This window comes from Polypterus senegalus, chromosome 6 (assembly GCF_016835505.1).
Source record: "Polypterus senegalus isolate Bchr_013 chromosome 6, ASM1683550v1, whole genome shotgun sequence".
NCBI lineage: Eukaryota > Metazoa > Chordata > Cladistia > Polypteriformes > Polypteridae > Polypterus > Polypterus senegalus.
In genome coordinates, this window is record NC_053159.1 from 96,807,946 (window position 1) to 96,832,114 (window position 24,169).

The window sequence follows — 24,169 nt, forward strand, 5'->3', positions numbered from 1 at the left end:
GGTTTTAAAGGCTCTATTTTCAGAATCAACTTTTCTCTTCAGCATCGTGAGCTAGCTTCGCAATAACTTGCAGCATCATAAGCTAGACTTGATTAACGCGTAAGTGTTGGCAAGGCAGCTGAAGCGCTGCATTATGGGATCTGTAGTTTATTGTGTTACCAGCGCTTCATATACCGGGCCATTAATAACAATAATACAGTATATAAAATGATCTCGGGCGGATATAATTACACGGGCGGATGTGGCCCGCGCCCTTGAGTTTGACACATATGGACTAAATAGAACTTGAAAAGATATATTTTTTCAAATGTGATCGAGCAATTCAGATAGAGTTGACGCACTACAGCCTGCATGCCTCAATAAGTCATCCTCCCTCGCTCTTACTTTTTTACCGTTCATCTAATGAATACACTGAGTATGGCTTTACCAAAACAATCATTGATGGCGAATAAAGTATCCATTATTCGAGTATGTAGATCGGGATATATATATACATATATATATACCAGCGTATCAGCGGAGAAGTAGTGTGTTAAAAAGCTAGAAAAGAAAAGGGAACATTTTAAAAATAACGTAACATGACTGTCAATATACAGTATTTGTTTTGTGAGTGTTACTGAGTGTTGCTGTCATCAAGGATTTGATTATCATTATTTCTTTCAATCAGGTTCGTATTTGTAGGATGTGTTGTGTTCAAGTTACATTCCGTGTTTGTCAATCGTTGTAAAGATGACAGGTTTCATTCATCGATTCGTTTCTTACTGCATCAATAAACAGCTCGTCTTCTTCTTTATCTGAGACCTGACACACTGCATGCACGGGTTTTTTACACTGTCTTCCTTTAGCGGGACATTGACTTTTTCCACCGTGTGCTTTGTTTCCGCAGTAGCTGGATTTATGAATATGCTTGTATGTATCAGGCGCTTCATATTTTTGCTGCCTTTTCAATTGTGTAATTCGTTTTGTTCAGCTCTTTGGAACTGTTGCTTTTATCTGTGCACTCGTCAGTTCACGTGAGCCGCGGTGTACATGCATCGAAGTTTCCCAGCTGTGCTGGTGCCATCTCGTGCTATGTCCATGGCTGTATTTAATGTTACCTTAGTCCTGGCACTTAAAACTTTCTCTCGCAGTTTCGCTGAGTTTGTGTCAAACACCACCCTGACCATCTCATCTTCCTCTGCATAAGCACAGTCCTTAACCCGTGAATATTTAGTGGAGTTTGCTATTGGATTGCCGCTGACGGACGGCCTTATATGGGCAGGCACTAAATTACAAACGCCAGCGCAGCCTGTCTATGAACTTAATTTAAAGTGTAGGTTTACATCGTGCTTTGTTTCAGTAGCAGAACTCATGAATATGGTTGTATATGTCACTCGCCGCTTCTTATTGTTTAGCTGCCTTCTCAATTATATAATGCATGTTTTCTTCAGCGCTTTTGGAGGTCTTCCTGGTTTTCTATGTACTGCGTGATTACGTGGAGGCGTGATGATGTCACACGAAACTCCGCCCCCGCGGCGTTCAAGCTCATCTCCATTACAGTAAATGGAGAAAAACAGCTTCCAGTTATGACCATTACGCGTAGAATTTCGATATAAAACCTGCCCAACTTTTGTAAGGAAGCTGTAAGGAATGAACCTGCCAAATTTCAGCCTTCCACCCACACGGGAAGTTGGAGAATTAGTGATGAGTCAGTGAGTGAGTGAGGGCTTTGCCTTTTATATATTATATATATATATATTAACTAATTCACTTGTAAGCATTACTTTCCCAGGTTCAGTGTAAGTGGATGGAATGAGAGTACATTGTTGCAGAAGACACTGCCTATATATTTATGTGCTGCTGGAACGTATATTTAAATTTACCAGGTTTGTTAAAGTTAAGCATGTCATTTGGATTGATTCATTTTTTCCATTAGGAACACACACACACTAGCCAGTGCTTCAAGTAAGACATAATTATCCCACCCTCTCCACCCTTTTCCCTTAAGATTTTTGGCAGACCTCCCTCGTAAAGCTTTTTTTGGGAGGATAAAAGTTTAAATCCATCTTTTATTTTTTTTACATTGCAAGTTTAAATTGCATGTTGAGCAAAATATGCCAAACAAATAATTGTTCAAGATGCCCCATACAGATATGGTTTTTGCCTCCAGTGTTACTGAAACATGCTCTGCCCCCTACAAACTTAAGTAGATGGATTTTCAGAAAGGATTAAAGAATAACTAGTTGCCCACAATTTGGTATATTGTTTTACATTGCACTTATAACCATGTTTATGCCATTTTCACTCATTTTAGACTGACACAACATACATTCATGTTGATCAAAAATTAAGGCATTTTTTTACCAAGGATATTTTTCAATTATTAGATTTTAAAATCTTATACAACACCAAATTACCACCCATTTTTTCTGTCCTATGGCCAAGGGAATCAGGGTTTTTCTTTGGCAGTAGGCACTAGGCAGAAATCAGACCCAGCTGGGATGCAAGTTGTGTATGTAGTATGTGTTATTGTAAAAATGTTTGAAAAAGTGTGGAGGAGGTTGTCAGATGGCCTCCATTTGGTTACAAGAACTGTGACTTTGCTTGTTAGAAAATATCAAATCATACTGCAACAACATTTTTCTTTAGGAGAATCCTATTAATTGACAATTCTAGAGACAAAAAGAAAAATGGCAATTGGACATATCTTTTGCTAGCTTGAACTTACCATGTTTCTTACATAGCCTCCATATTATTGTCTATTAAACACTTATATATATATCTATATATATATATATAGTAAATGTTGTTTGGTCATGCAGTTTAGTATTGCCTTTTTATTATATTTAGAAATATATACAGGCACTCTAAGCCTGTACTCATTGATGGGCACAAGGATAAATTGAATTGAGCACACACATGTTCACACTCACTCAAATGAGAGCAGCCAGTTAAACTACATCTTTGGAATTAGGTTGGTAACAACCAAAAGAATATCTCTTGGACCAAAATAAACCAAAAAATTCTCATTGTCACCAATAAGAGCAAGAAATCCAGTACAAATGCCTGGAGAGGGCTGAAGGAAAAACACACTTGCTGTTAACAGGCCACACAAAAAAAAATATATATATATATAAACCCATTAAAATTAATTGGTTTATGAATTTTCATTTGTAAGTGTGATAGTAAAATCACAGACTGTCTTTCTATATAGCATTTACCCTGCAAGTTTATTATTACTACTACACATGTATCATCACGCAAGCATTTGGCCTAGATGTGTGATTTTATGTCTAATTTTTGTCACAGAGCTGACTAAATGATGAAAAATGTTCCTAAAATATGTGCAGAGTTCATCTCAGCTGTGATTTACAATTAAATATTAAACTCAAAAGGTGCTTACAGTAATTTATGTTGTACAGTGCATCACAAAGAAGGATTTAGCAAATTACAATCATTACTTCATCAACATCCCTTTTCATAACACTGGTCTCTGGACTGATTAATTGAACACTCTAGAACTTCTCTTGTACAGTAGGTGACAGAATTTAATGTGGAGCAAAGTATAAATTAGTGTACATTCTCAGAAGACTGCAAATCTCAAGGAAGCAACTTGTGCAGTTCTTAAAGCAGAGGAAGCAAACACCAGAGTTGCACATCATAGTCACCCTGCATTGTGGTTTAGACCACGCATGTCAAACACACGGGCCGCTACAGAAATCTGTGCAGCCTGCATCTCAGATCCTAGTTAGCATTAAAACTTGTACAAAATGATTACTATCATTTGTAATTGAAGCATTCTGCATCTTCGGCGTTACTTATTGACTTTTCTTACTTCCTGGCAGGCTACACTACTGGCTGGGCTGCGGAGACTGGCCACTAGGCAGAACTGACCATCACGAGTAGTAATAGCTCACATATTTTCAGTTTTTTTGCTCTAATTTTATGTAATTTTGTGCTAGTAGTATAAACGAAAAGTTAGTGCAGTCTACAGATGAAGATCTGAAGTGGACACGAGAAGTTGGTAAGTTGTTTATTAACAAATTTTTGTGATTTTGAGTTTGTAAAATTAGTGTAGGTCAGGAGGCTTTTTGCGTAATGGCTTATTTTACAATACAAACTTTGAAGTAAACTTAGTAAAGTAAAATTTGATTTTTGAAAGATTTGGTTTCCAACTTGAATTACTGAACAATGAATTCAGTGAGCGTTTTCGTGATTTCAGTTCACATGAACAGGACTGCTGTTTACGTCACTATACTCTTATATTGAGAATGCACCTGAGAATATCCAAATGTAATTGATTGAACTGCAGTCAGATTCAATTCTGAAGGCAAAACACAACGAAGTTGGTGTGCCAGGGTTGTATGCTTACCTGCCACCCTTGTATGTGCAGATCTATAAGTTGGCACTGAGAGTACTGTCTATGTTCAGAAGCACTTACCTTTGTGAGCAATTGTTTTCGTTAATGAAAGCTACCAAAACCCCACATCGCTCAAGACTTACTGTCGAGCACCTTTCATCCCTCATAAAAGTTGCAGCTACACAAGATGTCAAGCCCGATATTGACAAACTGGTTACTAACAAGAGATCTCAGACTGAAAGACTCCTATACAAGGACCTAGCTAAGAGGATAAGACTCTAATTGTATGCTGTTGTAAGGAGATTGTATGGAAATAAATTGCTTTTCTTTAAACTTTGTGTTACATTTTTTTAAGTTCAGTATTAGAAAGAAAGCTACAGTAACTTTGTATAATAGTATTTGGTACAGTGCGGCCTGCCAACGCACGTATGGCAGTCGAAGCGGCCCACCAATGGTAGTGAGTTTGACATGCCTGGTTTAGACAATGACTCTACAATAATCGCTCCTGCAAGGCAGGATAGAAAAATCAATCCTAAATTATTTTATTTACTTGTATGGCTTGTTAGTTTTTCCATTCTGCAATGTTTAGTCACTCATACACCATAGGTCTCCACCTTAAGGAAATCATCCAAATGCACTGTAGTCTAAAGCAGATGCATAATTTTTAGTCCTTTACTTTTTTATATTTCCTTCCAAATATTTTTTTTTTTAACCAGTTCGACATATGGGTGTAAATGGATTGAAACCTGCTTCTTCCTTTGCCATTGGCATCATTTTTCTAATAAAGAGCAAATAAAAACAGTGAACGATTTGAAGACTAAAATAAGTAATTAAGGGTGTGGAATCTTACCAAGCTGGGATCATTAAAATGAAGCCCAAAAATGTCACTTGGGCAAGAAGTACTTCAATACCAAATATTGACTTCTCAATAAGAAACTGGAACAAAAACCTGTAGCCACTACAACCCTCTAGACCACACCAAGCCTGAGGGGGTTAGGATGGGAGATACTGTATGGTGGTAGTGATTAAACCCTAACATTATAGTAAACTATAACCGTCTTCAATATATAGAATATCAACTAACCAAAGTTACAAAAAGTAAATAACAGTAGGGGTAATTTATGCAGAAATAACACTTTAGTACTCGTTTTACATATTATACAGAAAAACACACTCAGTTTACAAAAGAAGAGCCATTTAGTCGTAATTACATGCAAAGGCATTTTTTGGAAAGTATACTATATTTACATATAATTAAAATACATAAAAACAATCTATAATATTCTATTACATTCTACTTTACTCCATTACACTTAAAGTACAATATATTACAAACCACTACATTCAAGTCTGCATTTTTGGTCTAAAATCCGTTACTTGAAATCAATAAATTTTATTATTATTTTTTTAAACAGCTTTCCCATTGACGGTGGAGTAATTGTCCAACATCTTTTGGTTTGCCGTGCCACTTAAATATTCTCACCTTTTTATGCTACTCTCTTTAATATTCTCCGTTATCCTCCTTCAACTGTTGCTCTGCAGTCCCTTTTCATTATATAGTATAACTAATCATCAGAAAGAACTAACAATGGAAGTTATCTTATTCGTTATCCACCGCAATACCTCCTTCCCAATATTTATTATAAACCACATTTTTCATTATTTACAGTCATTTCTTTTGACGTGGTCCACTGAAGTACTACACCAAGCAATATTCTCAGCTCAACCATTTCCATTGCACTTGTCACACGGGCTCATGTGGGACAGGACGCAGCACCTCTAAGTGACGGTAGGCAGTGGAAACTTTATTAAACATTTACGGCATAAACACATCAGAAGTCAAAACAACCATTATTGCCATGCTCTACTACATTCAGAACGAAAAATTTAAAACATCCTGTTTAAAGTCCTCAGCCTCGTAGGGCATGCTAGAAGTCCAGCCAACACCCCTGACGTTACAATATGCTAACAATTTTATGACATAATGTGAAAACTGCCCAATACACCTAAAAGCTGTTACGTCACCAGTGTTTTGCCCAAAGAATTTGGCAAATTTATTTGCTCCTTTTACTTTGCATTTTTTTGTACGCTCGTAAAAACGTACCACCATCTGCTGAACAGAATACCAACTAATAGATTGCTTTTGCTCCAGCGGTAAATTTTTAAAGAAGCAATGCATCACGGATCTTGAATATTATTTTAATTCAATTCGATTTACAAAATGACATTCCATAAGACAATGTAGTTCCTTTCAGGCAAAAAAGGCAATGTTTACCTTGGTCACTAGACTCCGCCATTTTCGAAATCTCCCGCCCTCTGCTTCTTCCTTTGGTTAACTTCCTCTTCTAGACGTACACGTGCTCCGTGAACGAATCCGCTACTAGTAAACACAATGCCAATCCAACAGATTATCGACACATTAATTACCATTTCGGGTAAGACCCTTCTAATGCAGCTTTTAGCAAACAGGACTCGCCCTTGTATGGAAATTGGCGAATCATTACTCGTGAACTTTAAAATGGGCGTACAACGTCTGCCGAAACGTCAGTACACTGGAGAGGAAAGTTTTTTTTCCTCTGAGGCGTCAGGATTTTCTTCTTACACCAATCGGTGATTGCCAGACTACAAAACCCCGCCCATTTAGTTTAACTGACGTGTTGGTTAAACCAATCATATAGAGAGAAGTCGAACCTCACGACAAATGAAATGAAAGCGCTTGTGTCGTTCTTTACGCCCTGGCTCTATGACCCACCTCCTTAGACACGTCGAAGAGTGGCGGAAGAGTGGAGTATTAGTTTGGAAATGGCTTATCAGACTCTTCGCCAGGAGTATCTACAGATTCCAATTGTTACTAGAGCCTACACCACAGCCTGTGTGGTCACAACTGCTGCTGTGGTAAGTGACTCATTATTTGCCGGTCTTGATTTTTGTATGAGTTGGTACAAATCAAAGATGTCAGATGTATTGACTGGTCGGGTGTGCATCTTTTTTAAGGTGGTTCATTTTATACTATACGTTATAATTATTTGTTTCATGAAAAAAGCAATAAATGGATTGATGGCCTGTCTGACCAATTCAGTACTTCCAGATTCAAATAAATGAACCCGAGTGAAAGAGTGGGGAATATTGACCTTTTTCCCGAAAAGGAACTTAGAATAAAAAAATATGTCAACTCAGTATTTGCTTGCTGTCTTGATATAGTTGTCAGTGTCTTGTTCCACGAAATCTCTGCAGCCACTTTCATCTAGCAGATATCAGAATAGCCATCAAAGAAAGCAATCGTGTTAAATGAATATACACATCTAGTGGAAATCTAGGAAATCACACCTCATCTAGGGTGTTAACGGTGCAAAATTAAATAAAAAACTTGCTCCTAACAGCTACATTTATTAGTTTTCAGCTTCATAGAGAATCAAGTTTGTTATTTAGAGTCTTCTGCCAACGTCTCTATGGTATTTGCATCAAATCAAATGACAGTCTCACTTTTACATGGTCATGGCCTCTTTCCACCTTTTCAGTGTTCCATTTTATCTTGAAGTTGATTCATTTAAAATTTTAGCAAAAGGTGAGCAGGATATGAAGTCATTTACAAAATGTTGCAGTTTGGATTTATGACCCCTACCTTATTCATAATGGGTTGCTTTGCTGCATTTAATACTACTATAGAGGCTGTTATTCCCTTATAGATTTCAAGTACAGTTTGCTTCTGGTAGTTATCTTAGTGCCCACTGTATTGCTTTTTCTACATGTTTGACTTTAGTTAGTCACTGCGATTAATATGTGGATAGTGCATTTGACATTATGTAGGCTGATACCAGTAGGTCACATGTGTGTGCAGTTCAGTGGAACCAATGAGCCAGGTGCGCTTGAACGCAAAATTCCCATGCTAGTGATTCTGTTGGGAAGATCAACTTGAAATAGGGTAACAGGTGAATCGAAAATGGGCCATAATTTAAAAAAAAAAAACAAAAATGCAGAAAGTCCTCTGAAAGACAACTACAATAATAGTGTTGTTATAGTCACATAAGATAACACAACTTGCTTGAAAGGGTTATGGCAGCAAATGATTTAATAAATCTCAGTGTTTTTAACAAGAAATCAGAAGGTGTGTTTTGCTGTTGGCCAATGAACACAATATGTACAGCACTGGAAAAATAATGCCTATTTTGTTGAATCCTGGTTCCTGCTGTTTTATGCTAAGGTTTGATTACAAAATATTGCGAAATCTCTTCCAGTCCATTTTCCTTCAGAAAGTGCAAAATAGACTTGGGAGGAGGTAGCATTATCATAGCATAGCATATGTTTTACAGCACACACCATGTCTCTCTGTACAAGCAGAGCAATGTTTGAATACCTCAGGATATATGAATATCAACGTTGCATGCTTCTGTGAATGGGCAAATTGAGTTTTTTTGTCATAGATAATGTCATGTATATACTATAATAAGATGTAATCGGCCAAGAAATGTGGCAGTGATTAATTGTAAAGCAAAGGTGTCACTTTTAAGACATTTGTGGAATGCCAAGGAGCAAACTATGTGGAGCAGAGAGAGACCCCATACCTTCTAATTTGCAACAAGTATGGGATACCTTGGATTCACTGGTCCTGTGTCTCTTGTTTTTCTTCTTGTGGGAATTTCTAGATAGTAGATATGCGTCTGTACAGAAAGTGACCACTCATTGAGAGTTACAAACCTGTGTTGTGAAGATGTTGTGCATATTTGTGTTACATGCTTTGATTATACACCTGTCCTGTGATTGGCTTTGCATTGTGCTGCATCTTTTAGTGTTTTATCCTCATCAGTTTTTTTCTTTTCAGCAATTAGAGATTATCACTCCATTTCAGCTTTACTTCAACCCTGATTTAATATTTTCAAAGTTCCAGGTAAGACGTGGTTTTATGCTCATTTTATTAGCTCATTTACCTAATTCATACTTTTTATCAAGTTTTAACAATGATTTGAAAATATAAAAACAGTAGTCACAGTGGGCCTGATTATAATTACTAAGAGCTACATTGACACAGTGGTTGCCTTTTTCCTCTTGGATCCAGCATCCTGGATTCATATTCCATGCTCACTTAATGTCTTTGTGGAGTTTTCACCATCTCCTTATATCTGACTGAGTTTTCCTCTCTCATCCCCCAATTGGTGATCTCAAACTGGTCGTGTGGTTGGGCCCTGAAATGGACCGGTTTTCTCCTTTGTGTCTGATGCTCAACTCATACACTTTGACATTTCACAATCCTGAATTGGGTTATGCAAGTGTTTGAGAATATCATGTTAAGATATGTTAACAAAATTTTTTTTCCAGATAATGATGTAATGCTCATGCATTCTGAGATATTTTCATAGTTTTCATTCGTACAAAAAGGCTGTAACTTGTCCATAGTGAGTTTGGTTAAGGCCCAGAAATTCTGTCTCTAATCTGAAATGTTCTACTGCTTAATGGTGTAAATAAAGTTGCATCGAGTTGTCCTAGAGTGAAAGAGTGATTTTGATTAAATATTTCAGTTAGCCTACATATCGGGCACTGTAAATACAGTAGTTCTTGTGTGCATAACATTGTCTGTACCAGGATCAAGATGTATGCAGTGCATTGTATTTTCCTTGGCATGTAGTCTGTGTGTTAGGAAATTGTGCAGGCAGAGGTTGGAAAGCTTACTTAGTAGATCAAGGGGAAAATATATAAAAATTATTTCTTGTGCCCAAGTGCTTAGCATACCACTAAACCCATATGATAAATAGTAAAACCCCAGAGAAATGCAGCACATGCATTAAAGCTTCAAACATAGCAAGCAATAATATTTTTTCTTTTTTCTTTTAGATATGGCGGCTTATTACAAATTTCCTGTTTTTTGGACCTGTTGGATTTAACTTTTTATTTAATATGATTTTTCTGTATCCTTTTTCAGAAGGGGAAGGTACAAATTAAATCTTCATTACTTTATTTCTGTATCTTTATAGAGATCATTTTACTCAAGAAATTGATAAAAAAAAATTCTACTGCTTCCAAACCTTATTGACATATTTCATCCAATTGTGAAATAAGGCTCTAAAATGGAGTACCCACAATGCTGTTTAAGTAATAAGTATAAAACAGTTTTGTTGCATGTTGCTTTCATTTAGTGCTTAATTTTGCACACATATGTGAAAACCAAAATAATATGCCACATTGTGGGGTGACTGATTAAAGTCCTTAATAGTTCAATGAGAGAAGATTGGTTATGTTCTGGCAGAATTTCATCTTTTTATGATAAAAACAAGATCAGAAGTAATTGTAAGTACTTAGTATAGGATGTAGTTCCTACATGTGTTTCTCCTTAATTGGTTCAATGTTAATTTGTCAGCAATAAATACAGCTAAGATCTGCTGTGCGTTCACTTTGCTTTTAAAGTGGATACAATAGAAGCTTTTATTTATAATTCGAGAATGGTGTTAAGGCTGACTTAAAAGTGAAAGTTCGGAGACAGTTTGCCTTCTTGCATTTCAGGTGTGAACATCAATTTTCCAGATCAGCTACAAACTAATTCAAATCCTTGACTTGAAGGTATTCAGATACCGGTATTGCCGAATGCTAGAGGAAGGGTCCTTTAGAGGGCGTACAGCTGATTTCATCTTCATGTTCCTCTTTGGTGGAACATTAATGACTGTATCCTTTTGTGTGTAATGTCTACTACATTTCTGCAAAATTTGCAAGCCTCTGTTATTTGGTCCTGCTGGCATCACATGGACCAAAACATAATGTCCCAGAGGTGTTTTATGGGATTTAGGTCAAGCGAGCATGGGGGCCAGTAAATGGTATCAATTCCTTCATCCTCCAGGAACTACCTTCATACTCATTGTCGTGCACCAGGAGGAGCTAAGGACCTACAGCACCAGCATAGGGTCTGACAGTGGGTCCAAGGATTTCATTCAGATACCTAATGGCAGTCAAGGTGCCGTTGTCTACCCTGTAGAGGTCTGTGTGTCCCTCCATGGACATGCCTCCCCAGACCATCACTGACGCACAACCAAACCAGTCATGCAGAACAATGTTACGAGCAGCATAACATTCTTCGCGGCTTCTCCAGACCCTTTCATGTCTGTCACATGTGCTTAGGGTGAACCTGCTCTCATCTTTGAAAAGCACAGTGCACCAGTGGTAGACCTGCCAAATCTGGTATTCAGTGGCAAATGCCAATCGAGCTCCATGGTGCCAGGCATTGAGCACAGGGCCTCTACAGGATGTCGGGCCCCTAGGCCACCCTCATTAGGTCTGTTTCTGATTGTTTGGTCAGAGATATTCACACCAGTGGCCTGCTGGATGTCATTTTGTAGGGCTCTGGCAGTGCTCATCATGTCTCTCCTTGCCCAAAGGAACAGATACTGGTCCTGCTGATGGGTTAAGGAGATTCTTTGGCCCTGTCCAGCTCTCCTAAAGTAACTGCCTGTTTCCTGGAATTACCTCCTTGCCATTGAGACTATGCTGGGAGACAGAGCAAACCTTCTGGCAATGGCACGTATTGATGTGCCATCCTGGAGAAGATGGACTACCTGTGCAATCTCTGTAGGGTCCAGGTATCGCCTCATGCTACCAGTAGTGACACTGACCGTAGCCAAATGCAAAACTAGTGAAAAAACAGCCAGATAAGATGAGGAGGGAAACATGTCAGTGGCCTCCACCTGTTAAACTATTCATGTTTTGGGGTCATCTCATTGTTGCCCCTCTAGTGCACCTGTTGTTAATTTCATTAACACCAAAGCAGCTGAAACTGATTAACAACCCCATCTGCTACTTAACTGACCAGATCAATATCCCAGAAGTTTCATTGACTTGATGCTATACTCTGATTAAAAAGTGTTCCTTTATTTTTTTGAGCAGTATATATAGTTATTAGTTCATTCAGTGTTTTTTTTTTTGAGACAATACCCAATACCTGAAAATGGAATTTATACTTTATGTATGCTTAAAAAAAGTTTTAGAGCAGTCTTAGTACATGAGAGTCAAGAAGAGAGACAAGTTTCCACCTTGTAGTTCAGGTATTAAGATCTTTTGGTCTTAATTCTGTTCTTGTAATAGATTAATGCTTATATTTCTTTGAAGAATTCATGTTGTTTTTCATTCGGTTAACCTGAAACAACATACAATCTTGTATATCAACTATTAGTTAAAATCTAATACTTTTTACTTAAGGTATTGTGATGCTCAAGTGTTCTGGCTTCACCTACATTCTTGGATAATTAGACTTCTACCACAGTTAATGATCATTTTTTTAAATTTCCTTGACTGCTTGTCAGTTATTTGGCTTATTTGTAAGCTTGGTCTTCCTTGGTCAGGCCTTTACTATCATGCTAGTTTATGTGTGGAGTCGAAGAAATCCCTTTGTACGCATGAACTTCTTTGGGTTGCTAAACTTTGAGGCCCCGTTTCTTCCCTGGGTCCTCATGGGATTTTCACTTCTTCTAGGAAACTCCATCATTGTTGACTTCTTGGGTAATGTTGTTTTGTTTAGTAATCTGTCAGTCTGCTAACCAAGTATGAATGGTGAAAGTTGTAATGTTTTATTTGCAAATGTAGTATATTTTAACAAAATGTTAGTTCTTCACATGAATTTGTCATTTATTGCTATGTTTCAGTTAAGGATACCTGCTCTCTGGGCCCAGTCTTTTCTCTCACTAGGCTGCCTTACCCTCTGCCTAACTTCATTTTAGTTACATCTGAACATTCCTCATTTTTAATCCTTTAGAACAGGGGTGTACAACTCCAGTCCTGGTGGGCTGCAATGGCTGCAGGTTTTCATTAATTCATTCAACCCTTTTCTTAATCAGCGAGCAGTTTTCACTGCTAATTAATTAATTTCATCCATCCATCCATCCTCTTCTGCTTATCCGAGATCGGGTCACAGGGGCAGCAGCTTGAGCAGAGATGCTCAGACTTCCCTCTCCCCGGCCACTTCTTCTAGCTCCTCTGGGGGAATCCTGAGGCATGCCCAGGCCAGCCGAGAGACATAGTCCCTCCAGCGTGTCCTTGGTCTTCCCTGGGGCCTCCTCCCGGTTAGACGTGTTCAGAATACATCACCAGGGAGATATCCAGGAGGCATCCTGATCAGATGCCCGAGCCACCTCATCTGACTCGATGCGGAGGAGCAGTGGCTCTAATCTGAGCCCCTCCCAGGTGACTGAGCTTCTCACCCTATCTTTAAGGGAAAGCCCAGACACCCTGTGGTGGAAACTCATTTCAGCCACTTGTATTCGCGATCTCGTTCTTTCGGTCACTACCCATAGCTCATGGCCATAGGTGAGGGTAGGAACGTAGATCGACTGGTAAATTGAGAGCTTTGCCTTACGGCTCAACTCCTTTTTCACCACGACAGACCGATGCAGAGCCTGTATCACTGCGGACGCTGCACCGATCCGCCTGTCGATCTCCCTCTCCATTCTTCCCTCACTCGTGAACAAGACCCCGAGATACTTGAACTCCTCCACTTGGGACAGGATCTTGCTAACAAACCCTAGAGGGCGCTCTATCCTTTTCCGGCTGAGGACTCGGCTGCGAACTGGTCCAGAGAGAGCTGAATATCACGGCCTGATGAAGCAAACGGGACAACATCATCTGCAAAAAACGGTGACCCAATCCTAAGCCCACCAAACCGGACCCCCTCAACATCCTGGCTGCACTTAGAAATTCTGTCCATAAAAATTATGAACAGAATCGGTGACAAAGGGTAGCCCTGGCAGAGTCCAACTCTCACTGGAAACTGGTTCGACTTACTGCCAGCAATGCGGACCAAGCTCTGACACCAGTTGTACAGGGACCGAACAGCCCTTATCAGGGGGTCCGGTACCCCATACTCTCGGAGCACCCCCTACAGGATTCCCAGAGGGACATGGTCGAACACCCTTTCCAAGTCCACAAAACACATGTTGACTGGTTGGGCAAACTCCTATGCACCCTCCAGGACCCTGCTGAGAGTGTAGAGCTGGTCCACTGTTCCGCAACCAGGACGAAAACCACACTGTTCCTCCTGAATCCGAGGTTCAACTATCTGACGGACCCTCCTCTCAAGGACCCCCAAATAGATTTTTCCAGGGAGGCTGAGGAGTGTGATCCCTCGGTAGTTGGAACACACCCTCCGGTCCCCTTTCGTAAACAGGGGACCACCACCCCAGTCTGCCAATCCAGAGGCATTGTCCCTGATGTCCATGCAATGTTGCAGAGGAGTGTCAACCAACAACATCCAGAGCTTTGAGGAACTCCGGGCGTATCTCATCCACCCCCTGGGCCCTGTACCAAGGAATTTTTTGACCACTTCGGTGACCTCAGTCCCAGAGATGGGGGAGTTGCCTCCGAGTCCCCAGGCTCTGCTTCCTCATTGGAAGGCATGTTAGTGGGATTGAGGAGGTCTTCGAAGTACTTCCGACCCAAAACGTCCCGAGTTGAGGTCAGCAGCGGACCAGCCCCACCACATACAGTGTTGACACTGCACTGCTTCCCCCTCCTGAGACACCGGATGGTGGACCAAAATCTCCTCAAAACCGTCCGGAAGTTGTTTTCCATGGCCTCCCCAAACTCCTCCCACGCCCGAGTTTTTGCCTCAGCAACCGCCGAAGCCGCATTCTGTGTGGCCTGCCGGTACCTATTAGCTGCCTCCAAAGTCCCACAGGACAAAAAGGCCCTGTAGGACTCCTTCTTCAGGTTGACGCATCCCTTACCGCCAATGTCCACCAACAGTTTCGGGGATTGCCGCCACAACAGGCACCGACCATCTTACGGCCAAAGCTCCGGTCAGCTGTCTCAACAATAGAGGCACGGAACATGGCCCATTCAGACTCAATGTCCCCCACCTTCCTCGGGATGTGGTCGAAGTTCTGCCAGAGGTGGGAGTTGAAGCTACTTCTGACAGGGGACTCTGCCAGACGTTCCCAGCAGACCCTCACAGCACGTTTGGGCCTACCAGGCCTGACTGGCATCCTCCCTCACCATTGGAGCCAACTCGCCACCAGGTGGTGATCAGTTGACAGCTCCGCCCCTCTCTTCACCCGAGTGTCCAAGACATATGGCCACAAGTCCGACGACACTACCAGGAAGTCGATCATTGAACTGAGGCCTAGGGTGTCCTGGTGCCAGGTGCACAAATGAACACCCCTATGCTTGAACATGGTGTTCATTATGGACAATCCATAATGAGCACAGAAGTCCAATAACAAAACACCGCTCGGGTTCAGATCGGTTGGGCTTGGGGCCATTCCTCCCAATCACGCCCTTCCAGGTCTCACAGTTTGCCTTGGGTGACCCTACCAGGGGCATAAAGCCCCGGAAAACAGAGCTCCTGGAATCATTGGGACACGCAAACCCCTCCACCACGATAAGGTGGCGGTTCGAGGAGGGGAATTAACTAATTTCCCTTAATGTTAATAGCCCTGTTTTTAAGGATTCAGTCCTCTGAATTTATTTGTTTTTCCATTAAATGGCAGCCAAACAGAAATGAGATGTGAAACGAGCCAACAGATGACCAGCTAAATTGGAACATCAAACTCCAGCCAATTTCACTCCAATTACTTAATGAGAAGCCAATTCTTGTTGTTAATTAAATCCGTTCTTGTATATCATGACTTGTTGCTGCCCTCATTCTGCCACAGCAGACTGTTGATTTTTTGTTTTTTCTAAGACCACCGTCAAGATGTTTTGGTGACCTAAGCAGACCAACATGATCGAGACCTTCACCTTTCTTTATTTCCAGGTTAGCTGGTCACAGGGCAGCTTGTTTTGAGTTTCATTATTGTTTGGCTGCTCGTTAAGGAAAAAGAAACAACTAAGGGGTCTGAGTCATGTCAAATAAAACTAAGGCAAAACAAGTTAATTAGCAGCAAAAATGGCTCACTAATTAAGAAGACGGTTAGAATGAAAACCTGCAGCCACTGCAGCCTACCAGGACTGGACAGCCCTGATTTAGAAAATTTTCAGTCATTTCCTTTTATTTTAGCTTCGTACCTTGTACACACATTTACATTAACAGACACAAGTTTTCTAATTTAACAATAATATGTTTAAAAGTTACCAGTGAAGGACATTTTATATAAGTTAATTTGCTTTATAAACAAGTAACTGTCTTATGAGTATCTTATTGATGGAAATAAATTTATGTATACTGTACTTTTTAATTTGGAATTTTGTTTAGGTGACCAGCATCCAATAATATGAGAGTTATAATCTATGTTTAGTTTTACTGCAATTACACATAATGCATTTAATCCATTACAGGGAATGAAAAAGTGCTTGGTATGCCATTTGGATGGGTCCTTTAAAATCTGCTGGTAGAAATCTTAGTGCCCTATTAATACCACCCCAACATGCCCATCTCCTTCAGTAGAGGTCCTGTAAATATCATATTATGGCAACAGGAATTCTTCATTTCAAACGCCTTGCATTTGTTGTCATGATGTGGCAAGGCTGTTAAGTTTTCTTGTCCAGTTTAGTTTTTGACTGTTTTTTTATGAACATAGCGCAGAGTTTGACCGTAATGCCACTTTTCTTTTTTTGGCAGGAATTGCAGTTGGTCACATTTATTATTTTCTTGAGGATGTGTTTCCTGCACAGCCAGGTGGCAGCCGTTGGTTACGAACCCCAAGCATTTTGTAAGTATTGGTAACATTTTTATTGTTATTAATTATGAGCTATTTTACTTGAATTCACCCAGGCAATTTCATAAGACAATTGGCCTCGGTTATAGTGCTGTCAGTTAATTAGATGTATCAGAAATGCTAAGTAGCAAAGTACTTTTCTGTGCACTATATTTGTAGTTTTTTTTTACCAAACACTACTATTATCGACAAGCAATTGGACGTAGTAAAAGGCATTGGACGTAGGTCTTTAAACCCTGAGGTTCTGTTTTCAAACCCTCTCACTGATGCTATGTGGCCATGAGCAAATCACTTCATGTGCCTGTGCTCCAACTGGAGAAACAAATGAAATGAAACCGACTTTATCTCAAATGTTGTAAGACCCCTTGGATAAAGGTGTCATTCAAATAATAAAATTATTAGTTCACTGAAGCTCTTAAATATGCTATATACATTGTACAAAATGAGTAAAACATTCCTGCATTAGCTCAATCTCTACTTTTCCTAATGTCTTGGCTTTTGTTGACGGTCATTGCAAAACACAGTTTTATAGGAAAATGTATTCCTTTGAACTAAAGTGTTTAATTAGTAGTAATAATGTCAAATTAGTTTTGTAAAAGATAGCCCGGACACAGACAGACTCAGACACCAGATTTCCAAACCACACACATTTTATTCCTCTTTTTCTTCACAGCACACAATATCACACAGTGCAGACAATATTTTCAGTTCTTAACTTTATTTCTTCTGCCGCCTCTACTCCACTCCTCACAAGCTCCATCCTCTTCCACATGACTCTGGCTCCTTAAATTGAGTGAGGCTGCCCCTTTTATAATGCATCCGGATGTGCTCCAGTTGTTCCCTGATGATTTCCCTGCAGCACTTCCTGGTGTGGCAGAAGTGCTGCATGGGCACTCGGAAGCACTCCGGGTATACCTGCTTCCTGGTTCGGCAGCACTTCCTGGTGTGGCAGAAGTGCTGCGGTTTGTCTCCTTAGTCCTTTGGGCAACCCCTGGCAGTGGCCACGGATCCCCACAGGGTCTAGTTCCGTGGCTCCCACACAATCCAGGATGGCTGCCCTCTTATGTCCTGGGGAAGGAATTGCCCCTCTCCCGATCCCCTGCTTCTCCAAGCCTCCCGGTGGGGCAAGGTCCCCAGCCATCCATCACAGTGTGTATATTATTATGATAGACAATAAAGTGCTAACACTGAATCTTGTTTTACTTCAACTTATTACAAACAGCAATGACATTTATTGGCTGCACATTGAGATGGCCCATGCAATAATTTGAATGATTTTACTTTTTGAGGTTGTTTTCTCTTGTGATTGAAGTGGAAGAAACTAACTGCCGGTACTATGTTTTGAAGGATACTTAAGTGAACTTGGGGTTCCCCTTTAAAATCCGCAGTTGCATATGTATATGTAAAGAATTTCTGAGAGCAAGTCAAGGGGAGGGGGAGTCATCCTTATGCAAAGTAATCAAACATGCATGTAAATCCAATCGATTTCTACGGATGGGGTGGGGGATTTCAAAGTCTGTTGATGTGAATGTATATTACAATGGAGTATCTCGTGAATAACCTATTAAGTTTCAACTTACTCTGTCTTTCCTTGTTGTCTTGGATCCAAGGATGCAATTTCCACCTTTACTTCTCTCTCTCTTTCTCTCTCTCTCTTTCTTCCCCTCCCATGTCTGGAACCAGAACTCAAGGTTTAATGTGCACTTGCTAATCATCGAGCTTTACATCTTCCTTGAGCTTTACTGAACTTTCTCTTTCCATTACACACTTCACTTTACACTGTAAACGTGATCACATTTTTTTTTTTTGTCTGTGCAGGAAACCGCCCTCTCTTTAGTCGTCTGTCCGTCCACCCTAATCGTTAGGGATGATGTTAATCACTTCTGCTGCATGCTTTGTTTGCATAAAGCCACCTTTAAGTGCAGAGCAGAGCATTACATTAGCATAATATTCATAAGTATCAACAAATAAAAAATCCAGGGTTAGCTAATTTTCTTTTTTCTGTAATGTCACCAAATTTCAGTCAAATTAGTTGAGATTTTGCATAATTTAATTTTTCTGTTGTTAAGCTGGGGGTTTAACTGTAAATATTGATAAATTCAGATGTCCTTTGCTAGCAGATTTGTACTGGATGTCCAATGATGTAACATCCAGCAAAATTTCAGCTTTTTATATAAATGGGAAACAATCTTGTTGATGAGTGAGTGAGAGAATGAATGAGTCAACTTTGAATATTTTATATGTACCAAATACTAAATAGATGAATTTATTGCATACATATTATTTCAAGTACACGATATAGAGCAGAGGTCGCCAAGTCCGGTCCTGGGGTACCACTGTGGCAGCAGGTTTTCACTCTAACCCTTTTTTTTAATGAGTGCCATTTTTTGTGCTGCTAATTTAACTTCTTGTGAATTCATTTTAATTAAATTGTTTTTTTAAAATTTGCTCCCCTGAATGCCTTCATTATACCTCTGAGTTGCTTCATTTCTTTCCTTAAATGGCACCCAAACAGAAATGAAATATGAAGCAAGAGAGCTAACAGAAGACCAACTAAGTCAGGGCCTCAAACTCCAACCAATTTCACTCCAACCAGCAGCTTAATGAGGTGCCAATTCTTGTCGTTAATTAAACCCATTCTTTAATTTCGTGTCTTTCCTGAGACCTTTATCTTTCTTTATTTTCAGATATTGTATGATGGCTCATTTTGTGTCTCATTAAGGAAAAAGAAACAATTAAGGGGTCTGAGTCTTCAATAGCAAGTCAATTAAAATGAGTTCAAATGAAGTTTATTAGCAGCAAAAACATGTCACTCATTAAGAAAAGGGTTAGAATGAAAACCTGCAGCCACTGCGGCCCTCCAGGACTGGACTTGGCGACCCCTGATATAGAATGCTGCTGAAATGTATCTTTTTACTTAATCGTTGCATACTCAAATATGATCAAACTATTTCATATTTATAGAAAGTACTTCCAAAAACGAATATATTAGAATATATTGGGTAGAGACGTTTTTCTGTCTTCTAGACATGCTTTTGTCTATCTTGCATCTTATTGCTGTGAATGCTTCATTATTTCTGACTGTTACTTGCGTTCTCTGCTTATTCATGTAGGAAAGCATTATTTGATGCCCCAGCAGAAGATGCAAACTATAACCCCCTCCCTGAAGAACGGCCTGGAGGCTTTCCATGGGGAGAGGGGCAACGTCTTGGGGGCTAACTATCTGCAAAACCAAGAAAAGAAGTGAATGGGGAAAATCAAACATGCTTTCATGGAGCCTTTTATACTGTGTGTTTGTACTCTTTATTTTGCTTCAGACAGAATGGACTGGATGAGCGGATAAATGGATTATTCCTTCACTGTAAAGAGCTGTCAGTAGTATGTGGTTTTTTTTTTTTTTCATTCCTAGTGGAAAAGCACCAATGCAGCATTTTAATGGCAGCCACAGTATTAGAAGGATGCTGAAGGCTGTAATGGTGTATAGTGAAAGCTGACAGAATTAGTGGGAACAATTGTGGCCTTAACAAGATCTCATCCAAGAACTGCGAAGAAGAGGCGGATGTGAGAGTTCTCTGTCCCTGCACAATGAGTCTCCCTGAATACCTCTAAAATATTTTCCATGCAAAGAATGTTGCCACATACAGTTTTCTATGATATAACATTTGGCACCTGTTTTTTGATTCATTGTTCAGAGAACCAGATGTTGTTGTCCAAAGTGGATAACTTTAAACATGTTCATGTATGTCTGAGGTGGTGAACTAAGAGAGCTGCTGCACACAAGTGATTGGGGAAAAATTGCATTTGTATATAACTATATATAAAAGTTTTGAATATTTTATATTTCATTATTGTAAAACTAATGTACAATAGTGTGGAAATAAACAGCTAGTGAGATTCTATACCTCTCTTTACTGCTTTTTTAAGGTGTTGACACCAGCATTTTGTGTAAAGACATTTAACAAAAAATTTACTTCTGCATTTTATGAATTTAAGTAATTTCTAACCAGTGTATTTTGCTTAAAACATGTTCTCATTTTAATTTGTCAGGGGGTTATCCATTCACTGAAAGGTGTCAGCTGGGCTGATGTGCAAATAAAAGTAATATGTTCAAACAGATTGTCACGCTCTACAGGTTCTGTCACATAAAGTCACAATTCCGTCGCTGGTTGTCCAGCCAAGGTTTCTTATTCACTTTAATTTGTATGTTCATATGTGTGAATGTGCCTTTAGGTTTCATTCATTAGAGTTTAAGATTGTCTTTGTATTTACTGTTTGAGTTTATCCCGCATTTCCTTTTTGCTGCAGTGTTATCCTTTTAATATTAAAAATCAGTAACGGCGCACTGCATGTTACACTTGACTTGAGCATTCCTAGTTTTTATCCTCTTTCTCTGTAAGTTTAGGATTTGTTTGCTCAGAGGTTGATGTGCTTGCTGCTTCCTGAGCAGCCCTTCTTTTCTCCACCCTAGCGGCCCGCCTTTTTCTTTGGCATCTTTTTGTGTTAAAACTGATTAAGTCAGTGTTTGTGTTGCAATTACTTAGTACGTTTTCTTTAATTTTTCACTTAAGATGGCACTTAAATCTTCAATCTGCCTCAAGAATGATTTAAGATGTGAAGGTGGTAGGGATGAGAATGGCGGCGGATGGCCGCGCTGCTGGCCAATACTGAGAGTTGATTCTACAATAAAATAAAAAGAGGAATAAAAATCATCACACTGAAAGTGGACAGTAGACATCACATAGTATATGTGTAACAAATTTCAGGTCAAACGGTTTGCAAGCTACAGGTGATTTCAAATCCTGGACAGACGAATGGACAGCCACAGTAGCGTATTATATAAGAAGATGTAGATAGAAAAAGAAAGGAGAGTTGGGATATTCCGGCTCATTTACTTCAAGAAAGAAACATAAATTGAGTTTGATACTAAAGGCTGTTTACATTAGATTGCATACTTTACAATGATGCCAGCAAAGAATTAACACGTTTATTTATTCAGCACACCACCAATTAAAACTGAAAGGGCTTTGGCGTTTGTTTCTGTCTGTTAGAAGGGGCCGTCTACCACACTGAGATTCACTAATCACATTTACTAAATTGTTGATGTGTCTCCCTGTCATCTTAACCTAACCAATTCTTTTTATACCACAGTCTGGTAATTGACACAGAAATGCACACGGGTATGAAATTATTTGGATGCAATTTCTTGTGTTTATGTGTAAAATTATATCCTGCTTTATTACCACTTTTATTTGTTCATTTGATAAATGGCAATAGCAAACTGTGCATTGGACTTTCTGTAATTCTCATGGTTAAGAATTATGTTTTATTTACAAACGCTATGTGCCCTGCTGCAGCTTATACTGAGCAAGAGCCACCGTGTTCAGAAAGTAAAATGAACAGTGAAAGTCTATTGAAACATTTTACCATTAGTAATTGGTTAAAGGCTACTAATTAGCTTGTAAAAAGGAGATGAGAATATTTGAATTAAGAGTACTGTAAAATTTGAATTATATTTTCATGCACAGGGTAATTACATACACTAGATTGCAGGAGATGTTGTAATGCTGGAATTAAATCTACAAAATTTTGTTAATGCAAATTATTGATTTGAATGTAATAGTGAAGTGGAAAGTGAGAAGGAAGTCAGTGGAATGGTGAGGATGCAGGGAGTAGAGTTGGCTTAAACATGGATGAGTTTAAATACTTGGGATTAACAGTACAGAGTAATGGAGATTGTGGAAGAGAGGTGAAGAGAGTGCAGGCAGGGTGGAATGGTTGGAGAAGAGTGTCAGGAGTAATTTGTGACAGACGGATATCAGCAAGAGTGAAAGAGAAAGTCTACAGGACGGTAGTGAGACCAGCTATGTTATGTGGGTTGGAGACGGTGGCACTGACCAGAAAGCAGGAGACAGAGCTGGAGGTAGCAGGGTTAAAGATGCTAAGATTTGCACTGGGTGTGACGAGGACAGATAGGATTAGAAATGAGTATATTAGAGGGTCAGCTCAAGTTGGACAGTTGGGAGACAAAATCAGAGAGGTGAGATTGCAATGGTTTGGACATGTGCAGAGGAGAGATGCTGGGAGAAGGATGCTAAGGATAGAGCTGCCAGGGAAGAGGAACAGAGGAAGGCCTAAGAGAAGGTTTATGGATGTGGTGAGAGAGGACATGCAGGTGATGGGTGTAACAGAACATGATACAGACGACAGAAAGATATGGAAGAAGATGATCTGCTGTGGCAGACCCTAATGGGAGCAGCCGAAAGAAGAAGAAGTAGATGTGTAATATTGCACTCTGCTTTCAGCATTCACATTACTTGAACTGATGCTACAGTAGAAAGTAAATACTGATGAGGTATGGCTGGACTTCCTTGTAACCTTAATGCCTAAAATGTTAATGTTGACTTTAAGATTGATAATGGTCTGTATACACTTGCTACAGGCAGCTGGGGAACTGAAATAACACAGGATACGTGAAGAGTCATGCATGAGGAAGCCGGCAGTAGTCATTGCTCATGGGAGGCCATAGTGGCTGTAGGCTGCTGTTCTAATTAACTTCTTAATGTCAATCCTGTTGTTAATTGTCATCATTTCCTTCCAACAGTTGGCCCAAATTGCCTGTCTGAAGTCAGAAATTAACAAAGTGCAGTTTAGTTCTCTTTGGAAATCAGAAACATGTTTGCTGCCCAGATGTTCAGAGTCTAGAAGTCTCTAAATTGTATGCTTTGTTCATTTTGATTAATTTATTTGACAAGATTTTATTTTTATTATAAAGTTTTTATTGTTATATTTCATTACACAGAATTTTATTTTAACCTTGATTAATAAACAACAAAGGTAACACCAGTCAATCCTCTAAATTTAATTCTATGCACGTTTGTCATTACATAGCTGTATTTAATAAAATATTTTGGAAAAAAAAAGGAGGCTGGTTCTAATGCTCCTCAGTCTGCTTTATTGATTTCTCCAGAAAAGTCACTATATGCTGAAAAAAGTGATAAAACAATATATGTAATAACAGGAACTAGAACAGGGTCCCCACTCTGGTCCTGGAGGGCTGCAGTAGGTGCAGGTTTTCATTCTAACCCTTTTCTTAATTAGTGACCTGTTTTTGCTCCTTTTGGATTAATTTTATTTGACTTGGACCACTTAATTGTTTTCTCTTTAATTAATTAGCTACCAAACAATAATGAGATACGAAATGAGCCGA

General features: G+C 39.4%; 2 protein-coding genes across 2 annotated transcripts in view; one reads left to right on the forward strand and one right to left on the reverse strand.

The window, feature by feature from the left end:
- Window positions 1-6,887, reverse strand: part of mis12 (MIS12 kinetochore complex component) — a 19,536-nt gene extending 12,649 nt beyond the window's left edge. The window contains exon 1 of the mRNA XM_039756593.1: window positions 6,615-6,887. Coding sequence (XP_039612527.1) covers window positions 6,615-6,636 — 22 coding nt within the window. The 5' untranslated portion in view covers window positions 6,637-6,887. The remainder of the gene's footprint in view (window positions 1-6,614) is intronic.
- A 192-nt stretch (window positions 6,888-7,079) lies between these two features.
- derl2 (derlin 2) lies at window positions 7,080-21,073 on the forward strand. Its single transcript, XM_039756591.1, has 7 exons — window positions 7,080-7,234; window positions 9,159-9,224; window positions 10,166-10,239; window positions 10,897-10,990; window positions 12,619-12,814; window positions 16,866-16,956; window positions 20,076-21,073. The coding sequence occupies exons 1-7, from the start codon at window positions 7,142-7,144 to the stop codon at window positions 20,179-20,181; spliced, it is 720 nt and encodes a 239-aa protein (XP_039612525.1). The 5' UTR covers window positions 7,080-7,141; the 3' UTR covers window positions 20,182-21,073.
- Window positions 21,074-24,169: the final 3,096 nt, after the last annotated feature.